This window comes from Lampetra fluviatilis, chromosome 56 (assembly GCF_964198595.1).
Source record: "Lampetra fluviatilis chromosome 56, kcLamFluv1.1, whole genome shotgun sequence".
In the NCBI taxonomy this organism is placed as follows: Eukaryota; Metazoa; Chordata; class Hyperoartia; order Petromyzontiformes; family Petromyzontidae; genus Lampetra; species Lampetra fluviatilis.
Window position 1 is genome coordinate 8,666,527 of NC_136330.1, and position 21,737 is coordinate 8,688,263.

Below are 21,737 nucleotides of genomic sequence, written 5' to 3' on the forward strand. Positions count from 1 at the left end.
GCGTGTGTGTGTCTGTGTGTGTATGTGTGTGTGTGCAGGCGTTTGAGGTAGAGTCGTGTACACGTGTGTGTGTGTGTCTGTGTGTGTGTGTACGCGTGTGTGTGTGTATGTGTGTGTGCAGGCGTTTGAGGTAGAGTCGTGTACACGTGTGTGTGTCTGTGTGTGTGTGTACATGTGTGTGTGTATGTGTGTCTGTGTGTGTGTGCAGGCGTTTGAGGTAGAGTCGTGTACGCGTGCCAAGGACTTCTGTGGGAGCATCGCAGCGCGTCTGCACCTCAAGAGCGCCGAGGGATTCAGCCTCTTCGTCAAGATCGCAGACAAGGTCCCCTACCACCACCACCACCACCACAGGGGTCCCCTACCACCACCACCACAGCAGGGGTCTCCTACCACCACCACCACCACCACCACAGGGGTCCCCTACCACCACCACCACAGCAGGGGTCTCCTACCACCACCACCACCACCACCACAGGGGTCCCCTACCACCACCACCACAGCAGGGGTCTCCTACCACCACCACCACCACCACAGGGGTCCCCTACCACCACCACAGCAGGGGTCTCCTACCACCACAGGGGTCCCCTACCACCACCACAGGGGTCCCCCACCACCACAGGGGTCCCCCATCACCACAGGGGTCCCCTACCACCACCACAGGGGTCCCCCACCACCACAGGGGTCCCCCATCACCACAGGGGTCCCCCATCACCACAGGGGTCCCCCACCACCACAGGGGTCCCCCATCACCACAGGGGTCCCCCATCACGACAGGGGTCCCCCATCACCACAGGGGTCCCCCACCACCACAGGGGTCCCCCATCACCACAGGGGTCCCCCATCACCACAGGGGTCCCCCACCACCACAGGGGTCCCCCAGCACCACAGGGGTCCCTCCCCACAGGGCTTCTTCTCTTCAGGGGCCCCTCTCTCTAGGAGCCCCTCTATGAGTATGGTAGGCGCATCTTACATGGCAAGCCAGTGGTCAGTAGGAAGATCAGCTCCACGGCAGGTCCCGCTGTCGAGGACATGGGCCCACAGCCGCACTTCCTTAACGATATGCAGGGACTCCTCGACTTGTGAACGAGTTAGGTTCCACACGTCTGTTCGTAAGTCGATTTGTTTGCGAGTCCAACTTTACTCCCGTCGATTCCAAACATGTTGCACGGCGTGGACACTGAACACGGGGAATGACTTTAAACGTTATATAATCTCCTCTAGATGCCATTGGTTCTTCACGCTCTGCAGACGTAGATGCCACCACCGCCATCTATTGCGCGGCGGTGGAACTTACAACTCTCGGTCTGAAGAGGCAGTTGGACATACGGACAGGGTTTGATCGTATCTCTGAAAGTTCGTAAGTCGAATGTTCGTAATGAGAGGAGTCCGTGGAGAGCAGCAGATGTCCTTGCTTGGAGCCGGCGTGCATCCATGATGTGGTGTGAATGCGCCGATGCCGGAACGGCGTGTTGGTGATTACAATCCCATGGGCTGCACAGAAGTCTAGCAGCCCCCGCCTACCGTTGTTATTGAGCTGAACTGGCTCGTGCCTTGAAATCACTCCAAACCAGGTGTCTGCGTCATGACCAACTCAGGCATTGAAGTCACCCAACAAGATGACTCGATCCCGAGGGGCCACTTTAGCTGGCACCTGCGAACAGGTGCCAGCTAAAGTCAGGCAGTAAAGTCGTCCAACAGGATGACTCTATCCCTTCGCCAGCACCTGGGAACAGGATGTTATAGATGACATCTGATTAGCCTTGCCTCCATCCCGTCACTGATTTTAATCTTCAGTATACAAAGACACACACACATGCACGCACACACACATATGCACGCACACACACATGCACGTACACACACGCACACACACGTACACACACGCACACACACGTACACACATGCACACACTCATGCACTCATGCACTCAAGCACGCACCCATCTGGCAGTTCACCAGCATTGATTCGGGCGAGCCTTGCCCTGCTGGTGAGACACTCAATGTGGAAGCTCCTGCACACGAGCCGGCAGCGGCTGCGCGAGCCTCCATCCAGCATTGGATGGACCATGGCTGCTGATGCTGATGATGGTGCTGCGTGTGCTTTCTCTGTCTCCGCACCGCAGGTCATCAGCGTGCCGGAGGGAGATTTCTTCTTCGACTTCGTCAGACACCTGACGGACTGGATCCGCAAGACTCGGCCCAGCAAGGAGGGTGAGTGTGCACTCTGACCCCACCCTGACCCCACGTCGACCTCACCCTGACCCCATCCTGACCCCACTCTGACCCTGCTCTGACCCCGCCCTGACACTACTCCGCGTGTGTGATGCATGTGTGCTGCGTGTGTGCTGCGTGTGTGATGCATGTGTACTGCGTGTGTGATGTGCGTGTGTGATGTGCGTGTGTGATGTGCGTGTGTGATGTGCGTGTGTGATGTGCGTGTGAGATGCGTGTGTACTGCATGTGTGATGCGTGTGTGATGTGCGTGTGCTGCGTGTGTGATGCATGTGTATTGCGCGTGTATGATGTGCGTGTGTGATGTGCGTGTGTGCTGTGCGTGTGAGATACCTGTGTGATGTACGTGTGCTGCGTGTGTACTGCGTGTGTGATGTGCGTGTGTGATGCGTGCGTGATGTGCGTGTGATGCGTGTGTGATGTGCGTGTGTGATGCGTGTGTGATGAGCGTGTGTGATGCGTGTGTGCTGTGTGTGTGATGCGTGTGTGATGTGCGTGTACTGCGTGTGTGATGTGCGTGTACTGCGTGTGTGCTGCGTGTGTGATGCGTGTGTGCTGTGTGTGTGATGCGTGTGTGATGTGCGTGTGATGCGTGTGTGATGTGCGTGTGTGATGCGTGTGTGATGCGTGTGTGATGTGCGTGTGCGATGTGCGTGTGTGCTCCCTGGCAGGCGCGACGCCCTCCCTCTCCTATCAGATTTTCTTCATGAGGAAGCTCTGGACCAATGCCGTCCCTGGCAAAGACCACATGGCTGACTCCATCTTTCACTACCACCAGGTGAGCCTCTGCGTGTGTGCAGTGTGTGCAGTGTGTGCAGTGTGTGCAGTGTGTGCAGTGTGTATGTAATGCGTGTGTGTGCAATGTGTGGAGTGTGTATGTGATGCGTGTGTGTGTGTATGTAATGCGTGTGTGTTATGCAGTGGGTGTATGTGTGTAAAACTACGTGGCCGGGAGTCAGACCCATTCCCTGTACACCATGGGGTGCGACAGGGATATCCTCTGGCTCCAACATTATTTAACATCTATTTCGACCACGTAGTTCGTGAAGCCTTCAGTAGCTGTACCGGAGGAATTTCCATCTGGTACAGATAGAATGGGAGGCTGATTGATGCCCGGGTGTGGTCAAGGGATGGCTCCCTATTAGTGAAACATGTTACGTATGCCGACGACCTGGTAATTGAAAGCTCACTCAGAGGAGGAGTTGGAGGCGCTGCTGCTGAAACTGGAGTGTACCACTAAGGGGTGGGGCCTTACCATCAGCCCCACCAAAACTAAGCACCTGCCTGAGTATTTTGTACCATCGGACACTCCACCCCCACAACTCCGGTTTAACAGCAGAGGTCTCACTCCGAATCAGTCAAGCGGCATTATCTTTTCATCGGTTGCGTAACGCTGTGTGGAAGCTACCTGGTCTGTCGCTCCGCACGAAGCTTCGAGTCTTCTCGGCCACATGGACCCCCCTAATGGAACATCTTCGCCGGTTATAAACATTTCGGCTGGCCTGCCTACCATCAATCCTGGGTTTAACCAGGCTGGATTGTGTGAGGAGCTCACAAATCCTCGAAAGATCTGGACAAAGTCCAATCAGTGATCTTCTCCGGCAGGCAAGAATGCGTTGGCTGGGCCATGTAGCCCGCATGCCCAAACAGCTTTTGTTCGGCCGGATGGAGGGGGCTAAACGGGCGCGGGACGGGCTAGAGAAGAGATGGAGTGATGTGGTACAGGAGGGCGTGGAGCTGAGTGGACTTGCCGATAATTGGTACCAGCGGTGTCAAGATCGGCCTCAGTGGAGGAGGCTCGTGAAAGACGCTACTGGGCAGTTGGAGGCAGTCGCCCTCCAACAACAACGGAGGGCGGAGGAGCGACGCTCACAACAACGAGCGGAGCGCCGGGTGGCTAAAGCACAGCAAGTTGGCACAGTAGGGGGCACAGGTGGTGCATCAGCCAGTCAGACTCTCAGTCATCTCAGTCAGTCGACCCGTGGCACCTGGGTCTGCCCGTGACCTCCTGCCAGCGGGCGTTCGACAATTCACGTGGCCCCAAGGTGCACATAGCCTGTCACAAGCGTCCTGGTGACGTCACCGCCACTTAGTGGCGAATGGCGGTTGTTGTTGTGTGTGTGTGCATGAGGGGTGTTGTAGCGGTTAGCACGCTGTGCTACGAACCCTCGCTCACGACCAACACCACCAGTGACATTGATCTGAACCGGTACTGGGCCTCCCCTAGGTCGACTCAATGAGTACCTGGTGCGGTGTGTGAACTGGGGAGACAAAGGCGGCCGGGCGTGGTGCTGGCCACTCACTCCGTCGTGTGCTGTGCCACCCTTCATAGGTGCTAATCACTAACAGCACTTGCCCCAACAGTCTGTTAAGGCTGTTCGAGGGATCTTTGTCTTTGTGTGTGTGAGCACACACACACACTCACACACACACTCACACACACACACTCACACACACACTAACACACACACACTCACACACACACTCACACACTCACACACACACTCACACACTCACTCACACACACTCACACACACTCACACACACACTCACACACACACACTCACACACACACTAACACACTCACACACACACACTCACACACACACTAACACACTCACACACACACTCACACACTCACACACACACTCACACACACACTCACACACACACACTCACACACACACTAACACACTCACACACACACTCACACACTCACACACACACTCACACACACTCACACACTCACACACACACTCACACACACACTCACACACACACTCACACACACACTCACACATTCACACACACTCACACACACACACACACTCACACACTCACACACTCACTCACACACTCACACACACACTCACACACACTCACACACTCACACACACACTCACACACACACACTCACACACTCACTCACACACACACTCACACACACACTCACACACACACTCACACACACACTCACACATTCACACACACTCACACACACACACTCACTCACACACTCACACACACACTCGCACACTCAACCCATGGCACCTGGGTCTCTACCGTGACCTCCTGGCACACGCACCATGTTGACTTAGTGGCAAATATGTACATACACACATACACACACTTGGGTGTGTATGTGATGCACGCAGCACACACGCAGTACACACATCACACGCACGCCACACACACGCAGTACACACATCACACGCACACCACACACACGCAGTACACACATCACACGCACACACATCACACGCACACACGTCACACGCACACACGCACGTCACACTTGTGCACGTGCGTGTGTGTGTGCGCTCGCGCGTGCCCGATCGTGGCTAGGAGCTGCCCAAGTACCTGCGCGGGTACCACAAGTGCTCGCGCGAGGAGGCGGCGCAGCTGGCGGCGTTGGTGTTCCGCGCGCGTTTCCACGACGACAAGACGCAGTACGCCAACCTGGTGAAGATGCTGCGCGAGCTGCTGCCCAGCGACCTCGTCAAGCAGCTGGCGCCCGACGAGTGGAAGCGAGTGAGGGAGGGCCGACACAAGCGGGCGCGGGCACGCACACACGCACGCACGCACACACACACGCATGCACGCACGCGCACGCACGCACGCACACGTGGGCACACACACACGCACGCACGTACACGCACACACACACGCGTTAACACACGTGTATTGGTCGCCATGGTGGCTATGAGATGTTAACTACCTCGCCTGGTATGCAGGAAGTTGTGGGTTTGATCACGATCCTGACACCTGCTGCTGCTGCTGTATATTTGGAGTTTGCGTCTCTCTCTCTCTCCGTGGTTGCGTGGATTATTCTCTGGGTCCTCCAGTTTTACCTTCCACATTTATCATGAACGTCACCACGCGTTCAGAGTGTTTGGCTGCTATATATGTCCACGTGAGAAGCCGCTTCGCTGAGCCTTCATTAGTGATAGGTCGCTTTTGACAAAGAGCTGTACAGATCAGTGGGACTTACCTGGGGAAGTAAAAATAGTTTTTGTTAAAAGTTTATGCGCGTGTGTTAACGTGTGTGTGTGTTACGAACCTGGTGACCCGAGTTTGATTCTCGCTCACGGCCAACACCATTTACAATTATCCGAGCTGTTCCTGGGCCTACCCTAGGTTAACTCAGCCTCAAATAAGTCGCTGGCGCGGTGTCTAAACATCGCCACTGGGGAGACAAAGGCGGTCGGGCGTGGTGCTGGCCACCCACCCCCTTCGTGTGCCATGCCGGCCTTCATAGGTGTTGCTCGCTAACAACACTTGCCCCTGCAGTGTGTTGAGGCTATACGTGAGCTCTTTGTCTTTATCTGTGTGTGCCGTGGTGGTGCAAGGCCATCATCGCAGCCTACAACAAGCACGCGGGCAAGTCGCGGGACGAGGCCAAGCTCGCCTTCCTCAAGATCATCTACAAGTGGCCCACATTCGGGTCGGCATTCTTCGAGGTGAAGGTAAACAGACACCCCCCCCTCCTCTCCCCCTCCTCCCCCCTCCCCCTCCCCTCTCCCCCTCCCCTCTCCCCCTCCTCCCCTCTCCTCCCCCCTCCCCTCCTCCCCCCACCTCTTTCCCCCTCCCCCCCCTCCTCCCCTCTCCCCCTCCTCCCTCTCACCCCCCCCACCCCCCTCCTCCTCCAATGACGTTTCCGCGACCTGGGTGTCCATCTGGGTGATGACTCGTTGATGATCCAGCAGACGGTGGCGCCGTCGTCACGGTGGTGGTTAGCAGGAGGTGTTGGTGAGGAGGAGATGGTGAGGAGGTGGTGAGGAGGAGGTGTTGGTGAGGAGGAGGTGGTGAGGAGGTGGTTAGGAGGTGGTGGTGAGGAGGTGGTGAGGAGGTGGTGGTGAGGAGGTGGTGGTGAGGAGGTGGTGGTTAGGAGGTGGTGAGGAGGTGGTGGTGAGGAGGTGGTTAGGAGGCGGTGTTGGTGAGGAGGTGGTTAGGAGGTGGTGGTGAGGAGGAGGTGGTTAGGAGGAGGTGTTGGTGAGGAGGTGGTGAGGAGGTGGTGGTTAGGAGGAGGTGTTGGTGAGGAGGAGGTTAGGAGGTGGTGGTGAGGAGGAGGTGGTTAGGATGAGGTGTTGGTGAGGAGGTGGTGAGGAGGTAGTGGTGAGGAGGAGGTGGTTAGGAGGAGGTGTTGGTGAGGAGGTGGTGAGGAGGTGGTGGTGAGGAGGTGGTGAGGAGGAGGTGTCGGTGAGGAGGAGGTGGTAAGGAGGTGGTTAGGAGGAGGTGTTGGTGAGGAGGTGGTGAGGTGGTGGTGAGGAGGTGGTGAGGAGGTGTTGATGAGGTGTTGGTGAGGTGTTGGTCAGTAGGAGGAGGTGTTGGTGAGGTGTTGGTTAGGAGGAGGTGTTGGTGATGAGGTGTTGATGAGGAGGAGGTGGTGAGGAGGTGGTTAGGAGGAGGTGTTGGTGAGGAGGTGGTGAGGTGGTGGTGAGGAGGTGGTGAGGAGGTGTTGGTGAGGAGGTGGTGAGGAGGTGTTGGTCAGTAGGAGGTGTTGGTGAGGAGGTGGTGAGGAGGTGTTGGTGAGGTGTTGGTGAGGTGTTGGTCAGTAGGAGGAGGTGTTGGTGAGGTGTTGGTTAGGAGGAGGTGTTGGTGAGGAGGTGGTGAGGAGGTGTTGATGAGGAGGAGGTGGTGAGGAGGTGGTTAGGAGGAGGTGTTGGTGAGGAGGTGGTGAGGAGGTGTTGGTGAGGTGTTGGTGAGGTGTTGGTGAGGTGTTGGTCAGTAGGAGAAGGTGTTGGTGAGGTGTTGGTTAGGAGGAGGTGTTGGTGAGGAGGTGGTGATGAGGAGGTGGTGAGGAGTTGGTTAGGAGGAGGTGGTTAGGAGGAGGTGTTGGTGAGGAGGTGGTGAGGTGGTGGTGAGGAGGTGTTGGTGAGGAGGTGTTGGTGAGGAGGTGTTGGTGAGGAGGTGGTGAGGAGGTGTTGGTCAGTAGGAGGTGTTGGTGAGGAGGTGGTGAGGAGGTGTTGGTGAGGTGTTGGTGAGGTGTTGGTGAGGTGTTGGTCAGTAGGAGGAGGTGTTGGTGAGGTGTTGGTTAGGAGGAGGTGTTGGTGAGGAGGTGGTGAGGAGGTGTTGATGAGGAGGAGGTGGTGAGGAGGTGGTTAGGAGGAGGTGTTGGTGAGGAGGTGTTGGTGAGGTGTTGGTGAGGTGTTGGTCAGTAGGAGAAGGTGTTGGTGAGGTGTTGGTTAGGAGGAGGTGTTGGTGAGGAGGTGGTGATGAGGAGGAGGTGGTGAGGAGGTGGTGGTTGCCACGGTGACGCACGCTCTCTGTGTCCCCCAGCAAACGACGGAGCCCAACTACCCGGAGGTGCTGCTCATCGCCATCAACCGCAACGGGGTCGGCCTCATCCACCCGTCCAGCAAGGTGAGGGGGCGGGGGGGTGCACGCGTGTGTGTGCTTGCGCTTACGTGTGTGCGTGAGTGTGTGTACTTGTGCGTGTGTGCGTACGTGTGTGCGTGCGTGTGTACGTGCGTGTGTGTGTACGTGTGTGCGTGCGTGTGTGCGTACGTGTGTGCGTGCTTGTGCGTATGTGTGTGCGTGCTTGTGCGTGCGTGTGTGCGTGTGTGAGTGCGTGTGTGTGTACGTGCGTGTGTGTGTACGTGTGTGCGTGCTTGTGCGTACGTGTGTGCGTGCTTGTGCGTACGTGTGTGCGTGTGTGAGTATTGGGGAGCGGTCGTGTAGTGGTTAACGCGCTGCGCTACGATCCCGGCATAGTTTGATTCCCGCTCACGGCCAAAATTGATGACGATTATTTGAACTGGTCCTGGGCCTCCCCAAGGTTGACTCAGCCACAAATGAGTACCTGGTGCGGTGTGTAAACATCGCCACTGGGGAGACAAAGGCCGCCGGGCGTGGTGCTGGCCACCCACCCGTGTGCCGTGTTGGCCTTCATAGGTGCTCATGAACAGCACTTGCCCCAACAGTCTGTTAAGGCTACACGGGGGATCTTTGTCTTTGTGTCTTCGTGTTCGGCACGTCCCGATGTCGGTGAGGGTGTTGCGACTCCGCTGTCCCTTTCCGCACGCTCACCCGCGCTCACCCGCGCTCACCCACACTCACCCAAGCTCACCCGCGCTCACCCACGCTCACTCACGCTCACCCACGCTCACCCACGCTCACCCGCGCTCACCCACGCTCACCCACGCTCATCCGAGCGTGTGTCTGCGCAGGACATCCTGGCCACCCACCCCTTCACCAAGATCTCCAACTGGAGTAGTGGAAACACGTACTTCCACATGACCATCGGAAACCTGGTGCGCGGCAGCAAACTGCTGTGCGAGACTTCGCTGGTACGCACACACACCCACACGCTCACACACGCTCACACGCTCACACACGCTCACACACACACACACGCTCACACACACACACACACGTTCACACACACACGCTCACACACACACGCACACACACACGCTCACACACGCTCACACACGCTCACACACACACACATGCTCACACACACACACACACACACCCACGTTCACACACACACACGCACGCTCACACACACACGCACACACACCCACACGCTCACACACGCAACAACAACAACCGCCATTCGCCACTACGTGACGGTGATGTAACGTGACATGTCGAATGCCCGCTGGCAGGAGGTCACGGTGCAGACCCAGATGCCACAGGTCGACTGACTGAGGCGATTGGCTGCGCCAAGTTGCTGTGCTTTAGCCAACCGGCGCTCCGCTCGTTGTTGTGAGCATCGCTTCTTCGCCCTCCATTGTTGTTGGAGGACTACTGCCTCCAACTGCCCAGTAGCATCCTTCACGAGCCTCCTCCACAGAGGCTGATCTTGACACTGCTGGTACCAGTCATCGGCAAGTCCACTCAGGCTCCACGTCCTCCTGTACCACATCACTCCATCTCTTCTCTAGCCTGTGCTGCGCCCGTTTAGCCCCCTTTATCCGGCCGAACAAAAGCTGTTTAGGCATGCGGTGGCTGGGAATGCGGGCTACATGACCCAGGCAATGTAGCCTTGCCTGCCGGAAGAACTCACCGATGGGACTTTGTCCACATCTTTCAAGGATTTGTGAGGTCCTCACACAATCCAGCCTGGTTAAACCCAGGATGGATCGTAGGCCGGCCAGCCTAAATGTTTACAATCAGCGCAGATGCTCCATTAGGGGGTCCACGTTTCGCAAGCATAGAGAAGGGAGGGAATGACCATGGCCGAGAAGACTTGAAGCTTCGTGCGGAGCGACAGACCAGGTAGCTTCCACACAGCGTTACGCAACCGATGAAAAGATAATGCCGCTCGACTGATTCTGAGTCAGACCTCTGCTGTCAAACGGGAGCCGGTCATGAGCACACTGCCCAGGTATGGGAAACTCTCCACCCTCTCCACAACTGCCCCATCACCGATTGGGAGTTGTGGGGGTGGAGTGCCCGATGGTACAAAATACCCAGGCAGGTGCTTAGTTTTGGTGGGGCTGATGGTAAGGCCCCACCTCTTAGTGGCACACTCCAGTTTCAGCAGCAGCGCCTCCAACTCCTCCTCTGAGTGAGCGGCAATTACCAGATCATCAGCATACATAACGTGGTTGACCAATAGGGAGCCATCTCTTGACCGCACCCGGGCATCGATCAGCCTCCCATTATATCTGTACCAAGTGGAAATTCCCCCGGTACAGCCATTGAAGGCTTCACGAACTACGTGGTCAAAATAGATGTTAAATAATACCACACGTTGCCAACCCCAGCCGCAAGCGATGATGAAATTCTCACTTGCAACTTTCATCAGGTAGCTGAAACCAGGCCACCTTAGGTATGAATGGGGTTCTAGGTGTACACCCACCACCCGAGTGGAAGAATGGCAGGCGCATCTTACAGATGACAAGTCGATGGTCAGAGGGCAGATCAGCTCCACGGTAGGTCCTGGTGTCAAGGACATGGGCCTCCATCCGCTGTTCCGTCACTTTGTGGTCCAGCAGATGTTCTTGCTTGGACCCGGCATGTATCCATGATGTTGTGTGGATGCGCCGTATTGGTAATTACAAGCCCATGGGCTACACAAAATCTAGCAGCCTCCTACTATTGTTATTGAGCTGATCTGGCCCATGCCTTCCAATCACTCCAGACCAGGTGCCAGCATCATGACCAACTCGGGCATTGAAGTCACCCAACAACGAGTGGCCACTTTAGCCAGCACCTGTGACAGGAGGTCATATAAGGCCTTGCCTGCATCCCTCCACTGATGTTCATCTTCGACCACCACTCCTCGCCTCCGGTTGATGGGAATGCGAGCCCAAAGTAGCCTGGGGCTTACAGCTTCCCACACCTCACCGCCACGCTCCCACGCCCCCTTCATTCTTTTCTTCAGAAGAAGAGCCACTCCCTGTTGTTTGGCAGTCTCCTGCCCCGAATAGAGGACTGTCCACCCTTCATGGTGGCAGGAGCCAGAACCGGTCCACCAGACCTCCTGAATACCACAGAGATCCAGGTGGTACCGGTCCAGCTCCCGGCAGAGGAGTGGCAGCCTCTCCTTCGCAGTGAGTGTTCGAACATTCCACGTGGCCATCCGTAGTGGCTTTTTGTTGTTTCTGGAGGAGCCCCGAGGGTAAAGATTCAATCTCCTGGCTCCGCCAAATGGGGTTTGGCCAGGAGATGTCATAGACCCTTCCCCTCACAGCACTGTCCACGACAACGTTTCCCGTCCGGTACCACGAGGAGGTAGGGGGTTTTTGCCGCTCACACACGCTCACGCACACACACGCTTACACACCCACACGCTCACACAAGCTCACACACACACACGCTCACACACAAACACGCTCACACACAAACACGCTCACACACATACAAATATCAAAGATCCCCCTATAGCCTTAGCAGACTGTAGGGGCAAGTGCTGTTAGTGAGCACCTATAAAGGTCGGCACGGCACACGAGGGGGTGGGTGGCCAACACCACGCCCGGCCGCTTTTGTCTCCCTAGTGGCGATGTTTAGACATCGTACCAGCTACTGCTTTTAGGCTGAGTCGACCTAGGGGAGGCCCAGCACCACCTGTGCCCCCTATTTTGCCAACTCCCTGTATTTTAGCCACCCGGCGCTCCGCTCGTTGTTGGGAGCGTCCCTCCTCTGCCCTGTGCTGCTGTTGACCACTTCCAACTGCTCAGTAGCGTCCTTTGCAAGTCTCCCCCTGTGCCACCACCACCACAGACACCCCTACAGATGACCTGCGCTGCTGCTGCTGCTGGTGCAATGCGTGCGTGTGTGCGCGTGCGTCTGCATAGGGCTATAAGATGGACGACCTCCTGACCTCCTACATCAGCCAGCTGATGTCCGTGATGAGCCGCCAGAGAACGGGGGGAGGACACGCGGCGGGCTCGGCCGGCAAGTGATTGAGGCGAGTCCCGGCACCCGGCACATGGCACCCGGCACCCGGCACCCCACACACTCTACACCGCACCAGACACGCTAACCCCCCCCCCTCCCCCCGTGTGGTGCAGGGAGTGGGGGGCGCTGCTGCAGGTTGTGCGCTGGGTTGGCTACCGCTGTGCCTGGCAGTCGCACTACCGCGCTGCCGCCTGGGCAGGGCTCCCGCACGCGCCCAGCGGGCAGGCGGGCAGAGACGCGGGGGGCACCAGCAGAGACGCGGGTGGCACCAGCAGAGACGCGGGGGGCACCAGCAGAGACGCAGGGACAAGCAGAGACACGGGGAGCAGAGACACGGGGACAAGCAGAGACACGGGGACAGAGAGAGACCATGACATGCACGCACAGAGATACGCAGACACACAAACATACAGACACACGGACATACACACGGACACACAGACATACAACCTCACCGACACACACACAGGCGCACACATCGCAGACACACACACAGACGACAGATACACAGACGGACACGCAGACAAGCAAACGTACAGACTCACAGACAGGCACACAGACAGACTCTCAGACAGGGAAAGATACAGACACACAGACACACACACAGACAGACACACAGACACACACACAGATGCACGCACAGACAGACACACAGACAGACACACAGACACACACACAGACACACACACAGACACACACACAGACAGACACACAGACACACACACAGACAGACACACAGACAGACACACAGACAGACACACAGACAGACACACAGACACACACACAGACGCAGAGGTGGACTATTGCAGCAGAGGCAGCCACCTGGGAGATGCGTGGCTGAGAGTGACACCTCTCGAGGAAGACAGCTCCTCCAGCTACGACGAGCACATGTGATCCTACAGGGGACAGGGGAATCCTACAGGAGACAGGGAGAGGCCCTACAGGAGAGAGGGTGACCCTACAGGAGACAGCTGGATCCTACAGGAGATGGGGGTGACCCTACAGGAGAGAGGGTGACCCTACAGGAGACAGCTGGATCCTACAGGAGATGGGGGTGACCCTACAGGAGAGAGGGTGACCCTACAGGAGATGGGGGTGACCCTACAGGTGACAAAGCAGGCTGAGAGACACGAACACATACACACGTTTACATGCACACACACACTACCATACACACACACACACCACCATACACACACACACGCCACCATACACACACACACACGCCACCATACACACACACACACACGCACACGCCACCATACACACACACGCACACGCCACCATACACACACGCACACGCCACCATACACACACACGCCACCATACACATGTTCACACACACACCACCATACACCAACACACACACCCCACCATACACACACACGTTTACATGCACACACACACCAACACACACACCAACAAACACACACCACCATACACACACACACGCCACCATACACACACCACCATATACACACCAACACACACACACCATACACACACCAACACACCCCACCATACACACACCACCACACACACCCCACCATACACACACACACCACCACACACCACCATACACACACCACCATACACACACACACCACCACACACACACACACCACCACACACACGCCACCATACACACACACGCGTCTAATGACGCAAAGAGAGCAGAGAGTTGGCAGAGGAGAGAGAGGAGAGAGAGTTTGTAGAGAGAGTTGAGAGAGGGTGCGGATTCGCCAGGCGCTCGTCCCCCACGCCGCCCCCACTCCCTCCGACCCCCCGGGGCTCACCGCAGCCCCCCCATCTCGGTGCCCCCTCAGGGCCCCCCACTCCACCCCCCACTCCACCCCCCACTGCTACTCCACTTCGAAATCCCCTCCCAACCACCACCATCACAGTCTCTTCCCTCCCTCCCTCCTCCCCCTATGCGGCTATCACAACAACGACGACAACGATATTGATGATGATGATGACAATAATAATGATGATGATGACAATAACGATGATGACAATAACGATGATGATGACAATAATGATGATGATGACAATGATGATGACAATGATGATGACAATAATGATGACAATGATGATGATGACGATGATGATTATAATGATGATTATAATCTCCTGGCTCTAGCCAACGAGGTCGTCACAGCCGTCACGGTGTCGCCGCGAGTTTCTCGCGACCCAAACCAAACGATTGAACTCTTTTTTTACGTTACCGGGTGTAGGACTCGCTCAGTTCTCTACACAATAGAGGTCTCTCGCTTTTTAGACATCGACCTGGCTACGTGGCAGTCGCAAACGATAGCTGAACGAGAAGAGGGCTCGTCACCCATCATCACGTGGCTCTTTGTAGCAGCAGCAGCAGCAGCACAGGTACTCTGAGCACGTGGTCGGTGTTGAGGATGAATGTGGAGACAAATCCACGCGACCACAGGGAAAGAGAGTGAGAGGAAGACACCACAAACTCCAAATGTACAGCAGCGGCCTTCGCCAGGGTTGGGATCGAACCCACGACCTCCTGTACCCCAGGCGAGGTAGTTAACATCTCCACGGAGAGGGAGAGACACATAAACTACAAATATACAGCAGCGGCCGTCAGGGTTAGGATCGAACCCACGACCTCCTGCACACCAGGCGAGGTAGTTAACATCTCCTAGCCACCGCGATGATGATGAGAGAGAGACGCATATTCCAAATCTACAGCAGCAGGCGTCGGTCAGGGTCTGGATCGAACCCACGACCTCCTGCACTCCAGGCGAGGTAGTCAACATCTCCACGAGGAGAGAGAGAGACGCAAACTACAAATATACAGCAGCAGGGTTAGGATCGAACCCACGACCTCCTGCACACCAGGCGAGGTAGTTAACATCTCCACGGGGAGAGAGAGAGACGCAAACTACAAATATACAGCAGCAGCAGTCAGGTTTAGGATCGAACCCACGACCTCCTGCACTCCAGGCGAGGTAGTCAACATCACCGAGCAGGTTTGGTAAGGGGTGGGATGGGGAGCGTTGGCGCAGCGGTTATGTACGTTGAACTTCTTTCACACCCTACGTAGACAATCGGAGTGTGCGGGAGAAGGACAACAAACGGAGCACACAAAGCAGTTTCAAAGCACTGAGTTGACGATCGAGATTGATGAAAGTGCATCGCCCCAGTGGCTTCCCGGTGTCGCGACGAAGAGCGGCGCAGGCAGCCGCCAGGGGGCGTCTGGTGCCGCGTGCTGCAGCGACGTCCTCGTGCGATGGCTGCCCACGATGTGCGCGGTTGCCGTGGCGGTGATTCACGTTCCTTGACAAGGTCGGCAAAGCTGTTGTGGTCCATTTCTGGCGTGCACTTTGGGTGTAATGGGTGCGACCTTAGGGGTCGTCCATAAATGACGTCACGCACCTGGGGGGGTGGGGTCAGACATTTGTGACGATGTGTGACGAGGGGGGCGGGGGGGTTTGAGAAATGTGACGTCACATCAAAATGCGCAACTTTAAATAAACATAGACACCACGTTCTAATTAATTAAATAGACTTTTTAATCAATGTTTTCTCCTACAACATCAGAGTACAGCGCCACATTAAATACGCACTACAATGACAATAGTTTAAAGCGAATTGAAGTATGTTTTACTTTGGGGGGGGGGGGGGCAGAGCTTTGTGACGTCATATTTGAGGGGGGGTCTGACTTTTTGTGATGCCGTGTGACGAGGGGGGGTGGTCAAAAATCGTCCAAAATCGCGTGACGTCATTTATGGGCGGCCCCTTATCACGTCTTCGTTCAGCAAGCGGAAGCCCATGCCGCTCATTGAGCAGCGGACGGACACGGCCGGATCTCGAGTTCGATTCCCGCTCACGGCCAACACCGACGACACCGGTGACGATTATCTGAACCGGTCACGGGCGTCCCCTAGGTCGACTCGGCCTCAAATGAGTACCTGGCACGCTGCGTAAACATTGCCACTGGGGAGACAAAGGCGGCCGGGCGAGGTGCTGGCCACCCACGCCCTCGTGTGCCGTGCCGGCCTTCGTAGGTGCTACTCGCTAACAGCACTTGCCCCAGCAGCCTGTCGCAGGCTACACGGGGGATCTTTGTCTTTTTGGGTGGTATGAGTGGGGGTAGGGGGTGCTAAGCCCCCGTTCGCCCGAGCTCGCGGTCACGCTCGGCGGTGGGCACGTGGCAGGCGGTGGGCACGTGGCAGGCGGTGGGCACGTGGCAGGCGGTGGGCCAGGCAGGCCCCGCCCCCCCCCCCGCCCTCCCTGCAGAGGAGACCGGAGCCGCCCCCAGACGGGAGCATCGGCAGCGTCTGCTCAGACTGAGACCCCCCCCCCTGGGACCCCCCCCCCCCCCCCCTGAGACCCCCCCCCCCCCCAAAAAACAAACGTGGAGATGCGAGTCGGACGGAGGGTCGAGAGCGATGCCCTCGGAGCAGATCGCAGGACACGCGGCTCGCGCCCCACAGAGCTCAGGGGCCGAAGCGGCCCGCGCCTGTCGATGTTAGTGGAGGTGGATTTTGCGCTGTATCATACGCTTTGTGGGTTAGTGTGTGTGGGGAAGTGTATCTGTGCACGCGGGTTAATGCGTGGCGAGGTGCGTGTGGTTAGTGCTGGCTGCGTAATGCGTGTGGTGCCGGTGGAGGATGTGGCATGGTGTATTGTGTGCGCGTGTGGTGCAGCGTGTGTCATGTGATGGGTGTAATGTGTGTGGTGTTGTCTGTGTTATGGTTCGACCTGGCAAGGATTATTCAACATCGCCCCCTTGGCAGGCAGCGCACTGAGGAGAGGCTTGCAGAGCCCCAATGTGGTTTCAGGCCAGGGCGGTCCTGCACAGACGACATTTCTCTGTCTGACACAGCAGAGGTGTGGGGAGTTTCAATAGGACCTACATCTCTGCGTTATTGACCTGATCCAGGCCTATGATACCATCAGTAGACCAGGGCTCTGGGTTGTTCTTCGTGCGTTTGGAGTCCCTGACTATTCTCACGATCATTAAGGACCTTCATGATGACGGACAGGCCCGGGTAAAGCTGCGTGACTGGGAGCCATTCCCTGTTCACCTTGTGGTGCGACAGGGATGTCCTCTGGCTCCCAAAGATGATATTTAACATCTTCTTTGACCACGTAGTTCGAGAAGCATCTGCCTAGAGGTACCGGAGGAATCTCCATCTGGTACAGATACAATGGGAGGCTGATCGATGCCCAGGTGCAGTTGTGGAACGCCGGCTCCCTATTTGTCAACCATGTTATGTACGCCGATGATCTGGTGATTGCTGCTCACTCAGAGGCGCTGCTGCTGAACCTGGAGCGTGCCTCTGAGAGGTGGGGCCTTGCCATCAGCCCCACCAAAACTAAGCACCTGCCTGGGTATGTTGTGCCATCAAACACTCCAACTCCTCAACTCCCCATTGGTGATGGAGCAGTTGTGGAGAGAGTGGACAGTTTTCCATACCTGGGCAGTGTGTTTACGAACAGCTCAGATTTGGCAGCCGAGGTCTCACTCCGAATCAGTCGAGTGGCATTATCTTTTCATCGACTGTGTAATTATGTGTGGAAGCTACCTGCTCTGTCGCTCCACACGAAGCTTCGGGTCTTCTCAGCCACGGTCATGCCCTCCCTTCTCTTAGGCTGGCATGCCTACCATCCATCATGGGTTTAACCAGGCTGTATTTTGTGAGGAGCTCACCAATCCTTGAAAGATTTGCACGCATTCCCATCAGTGAGCTCCTCCGGCAGGCAAGGCTGTGTTGGCTGGGTCATGTAGCGCGCATGCCCAGCCACCGAAGGCCCAAGCAGCTTCTGTTTGGCCGCATAGAGGGGGCTAAACGGGCACGACACGCGCTGGAGAAGAAGAGATGGACTACTGCGGTACAGAAGGATGTGGACCTGATTGAACTTACTGATGACTGTTACCAGCAGTGTCAAGATCGGCCTCTGTGGAGGAGACTCGTGAAGGACGCTACTGGGCAGTTGGAGGCAGTCGCCCTCCAGAAATAGCGGAGGGCAGAGGAGCAACGCTCACAACAACGAGCGGAGCGCTGGATGGATAAAACGCAGACAGTTGGCACATTAGGGGGTACAACTGGTGCATCTACCAGTCAACCCACCTGGGTTTGTCCCGTGACCTGCCAGCGAGCCTTCGACACTTCACGTGGCCTCAAAGTGCACCTAGCTTGGCACAAGCGCCGTGGTGAGGTCACCGCCACTTGTTCGTGAACGGCGGTTGTCCATGTGTAGTGTATGTCCGTGTGTAGGGTGTGTGGTGTCGTGTGGTGTGGCTGGTGCGTATGGGGTAGTGTGTGGCGTAGCGTGTGACCTTGTGTAGTGGCTGTCGTGTAGCGAGTGTCCGTGTGTCGTGCGTCACCCTGTCGCCCTGTATCTCCTCCTTGTTGCTCTTCCGCTCCGAGTGCTGTTCAATAAATGACATCGGTGACCCTTCGCTTGTTGGCTTGACGCGCGCTCCCATTGTGAGCCAGGACCGGCTCCAGGCCGCTTGCTGACGACGCCACGGTGGGGACGGGGAGCGGGGTCCAGCCAGTGCCACTGCAGAGAGACACGTGACACTGCAGAGAGACACGTGCCACTGCAGAGAGACACGTGACACTGCAGAGAGACACGTGCCACTGCAGAGAGACACGTGACATTGCAGAGAGACACGTGACACTGCAGAGAGACACGGGGCGGACTCGAGCAGTTCTCATCATAGATGTTGTGGCACCCACAACGATATGTATATTGACACAGACACTCCCACAGATGGACACTGCTGTAGATGGACAACATTCGCGGATTCTCTATTCGCATAGAGCAGTGGCTCTTAACCTGCACTGCAGCCTGCCCCCCTTTGGCTGTCAGTCGTTAATGATGTACAATGTTACCAACTACATCGAGGGTTTGATGAAACAAAGTTGTACTTACGGTCCCCTGCTTAATTTGTGCTTCGATGATTGTGCTTCTAAACAAATCTGGCCATGTCTCGCTACCCCCAGCGGGTGTTGTGCACCCCAGGTGAAGAGCCACTGGACTAGCGAGACACGGGGGGGGGGGGGGGGAGAGCGACACGGGGAGGAGAGAAAGGCGGGGAGGAGGCGAGAGACACGGGAAGAATGAGAGACACGGGAAAGAGGAGAGAGACACGGGAAGGAGGATGAGAGACACGGGGAGAATGAGAGACACGGGAAAGAGGAGAGAGACACGGGAAGGAGAATGAGAGACACGGGAAGAATGAGAGACACGGGAAAGAGGAGAGAGACACGGGAAGGAGGATGAGAGACACGGGGAGGAGGAGGCATTGAGAAAAAGGAATGGGGGGGGGGGCCGTGCGCAGTAGACGTGTGGGGGTGGAGGGGGTGGTGCGTGTGGGGTGGAGGGTGTGGGGTGGAGGGGGTGGAGGGGGTGGTGCGTGTGGGGTGGAGGGTGTGGGGTGGAGGGGGTGGAGGGGGTGGTGCGTGTGGGGTGGAGGGTGTGGGGTGGAGGGGGTGGAGGGGGTGGTGCGTGTGGGGTGGAGGGTGTGGGGTGGAGGGGGTGGAGGGGGTGGTGCGTGTGGGGTGGAGGGTGTGGGGTGGAGGGGGTGGAGGGGGTGGTGCGTGTGGGGTGGAGGGTGTGGGGTGGAGGGGGTGGAGGGGGTGGTGCGTGTGGGGTGGAGGGTGTGGGGTGGAGGGGGTGGTGCGTGTGGGGTGGAGGGGGTGGTGCGTGTGGGGGTGGAGGGTGTGGGGTGGAGGGGGTGGTGCGTGTGGGGTGGAGGGGGTGGTGCGTGTGGGGTGGAGGGGATGGTGCGTGTGGGGTGGAAGGGGTGGTGCGTGTGGGGTGGAGGGGGTGGTGCGTGTGGGGGTGGAGGGTGTGGGGTGGAGGGGGTGGTGCGTGTGGGGTGGAGGGTGTGGGGTGGAGGGGGTGGAGGGGGTGGTGCGTGTGGGGTGGAGGGTGTGGGGTGGAGGGGGTGGTGCGTGTGGGGTGGAGGGGGTGGTGCGTGTGGGGGTGGAGGGTGTGGGGTGGAGGGGGTGGTGCGTGTGGGGTGGAGGGGGTGGTGCGTGTGGGGGTGGAGGGGGTGGTGCGTGTGGGGTGGAAGGGGTGGTGCGTGTGGGGTGGAAGGGGTGGTGCGTGTGGGGTGGAGGGTGTGGGGTGGAGGGGGTGGAGGGGGTGGTGCGTGTGGGGTGGAGGGTGTGGGGTGGAGGGGGTGGAGGGGGTGGTGCGTGTGGGGTGGAGGGTGTGGGGTGGAGGGGGTGGAGGGGGTGGTGCGTGTGGGGTGGAGGGTGTGGGGTGGAGGGGGTGGAGGGGGTGGTGCGTGTGGGGTGGAGGGTGTGGGGTGGAGGGGGTGGTGCGTGTGGGGTGGAGGGGGTGGTGCGTGTGGGGGTGGAGGGTGTGGGGTGGAGGGGGTGGTGCGTGTGGGGTGGAGGGGGTGGTGCGTGTGGGGTGGAGGGGGTGGTGCGTGTGGGGTGGAGGGGATGGTGCGTGTGGGGTGGAGGGGGTGGTGCGTGTGGGGTGGAAGGGGTGGTGCGTGTGGGGTGGAAGGGGTGGTGCGTGTGGGGTGGAGGGGGTGGTGCGTGTGGGGTGGAGGGGGTGGTGCGTGTGGGGTGGAGGGGGTGGTGCGTGTGGGGTGGAGGGGGTGGTGCGTGTGGGGTGGAAGGGGTGGTGCGTGTGGGGGTGGAGGGGGTGGTGCGTGTGGGGGTGGAGGGGGTGGGGCGTGTGGGGTGGAAGGGGTGGTGCGTGTGGGGTGGAAGGGGTGGTGCGTGTGGGGGTGGAGGGGGTGGTGCGTGTGGGGGTGGAGGGGGTGGTGCGTGTGGGGTGGTGCGTGTGGGGTGGAAGGGGTGGTGCGTGTGGGGTGGAGGGGGTGGTGCGTGTGGGGTGGAAGGGGTGGTGCGTGTGGGGTGGAAGGGGTGGTGCGTGTGGGGTGGAAGGGGTGGTGCGTGTGGGGGTGGAGGGGGTGGTGCGTGTGGGGGTGGAGGGGGTGGTGCGTGTGGGGTGGAGGGGGTGGTGCGTGTGGGGTGGAAGGGGTGGTGCGTGTGGGGTGGAGGGGGTGGTGCGTGTGGGGTGGAGGGGGTGGTGCGTGTGGGGTGGAGGGGGTGGTGCGTGTGGGGTGGAGGGGGTGGTGCGTGTGGGGGTGGAGGGGGTGGTGCGTGTGGGGGTGGAGGGGTGGAGGGGGTGGTGCGTGTGGGGGGT

General features: G+C 58.1%; 1 protein-coding gene across 5 annotated transcripts in view; it reads left to right on the forward strand.

Annotated features, from left to right (window-relative positions):
* LOC144950172 (unconventional myosin-VIIa-like) overlaps positions 1–12,589 on the forward strand; it is a 129,048-nt gene extending 116,459 nt beyond the window's left edge. For 4 of the 5 annotated variants that reach the window (XM_078880246.1, XM_078880244.1, XM_078880242.1 and 1 more), the window contains 8 exons: positions 209–322; positions 2,123–2,210; positions 2,903–3,009; positions 5,577–5,762; positions 6,581–6,697; positions 8,511–8,594; positions 9,401–9,520; positions 12,482–12,589. In XM_078880246.1, the coding sequence (XP_078736372.1) occupies positions 209–322; positions 2,123–2,210; positions 2,903–3,009; positions 5,577–5,762; positions 6,581–6,697; positions 8,511–8,594; positions 9,401–9,520; positions 12,482–12,589 (924 nt within the window). Of the gene's footprint in view, positions 1–208; positions 323–2,122; positions 2,211–2,902; positions 3,010–5,576; positions 5,763–6,580; positions 6,698–8,510; positions 8,595–9,400; positions 9,521–12,481 lie in introns of those variants that run through there. The other variant, XR_013640350.1, reaches the window with a different exon arrangement.
* Positions 12,590–21,737: the final 9,148 nt, after the last annotated feature.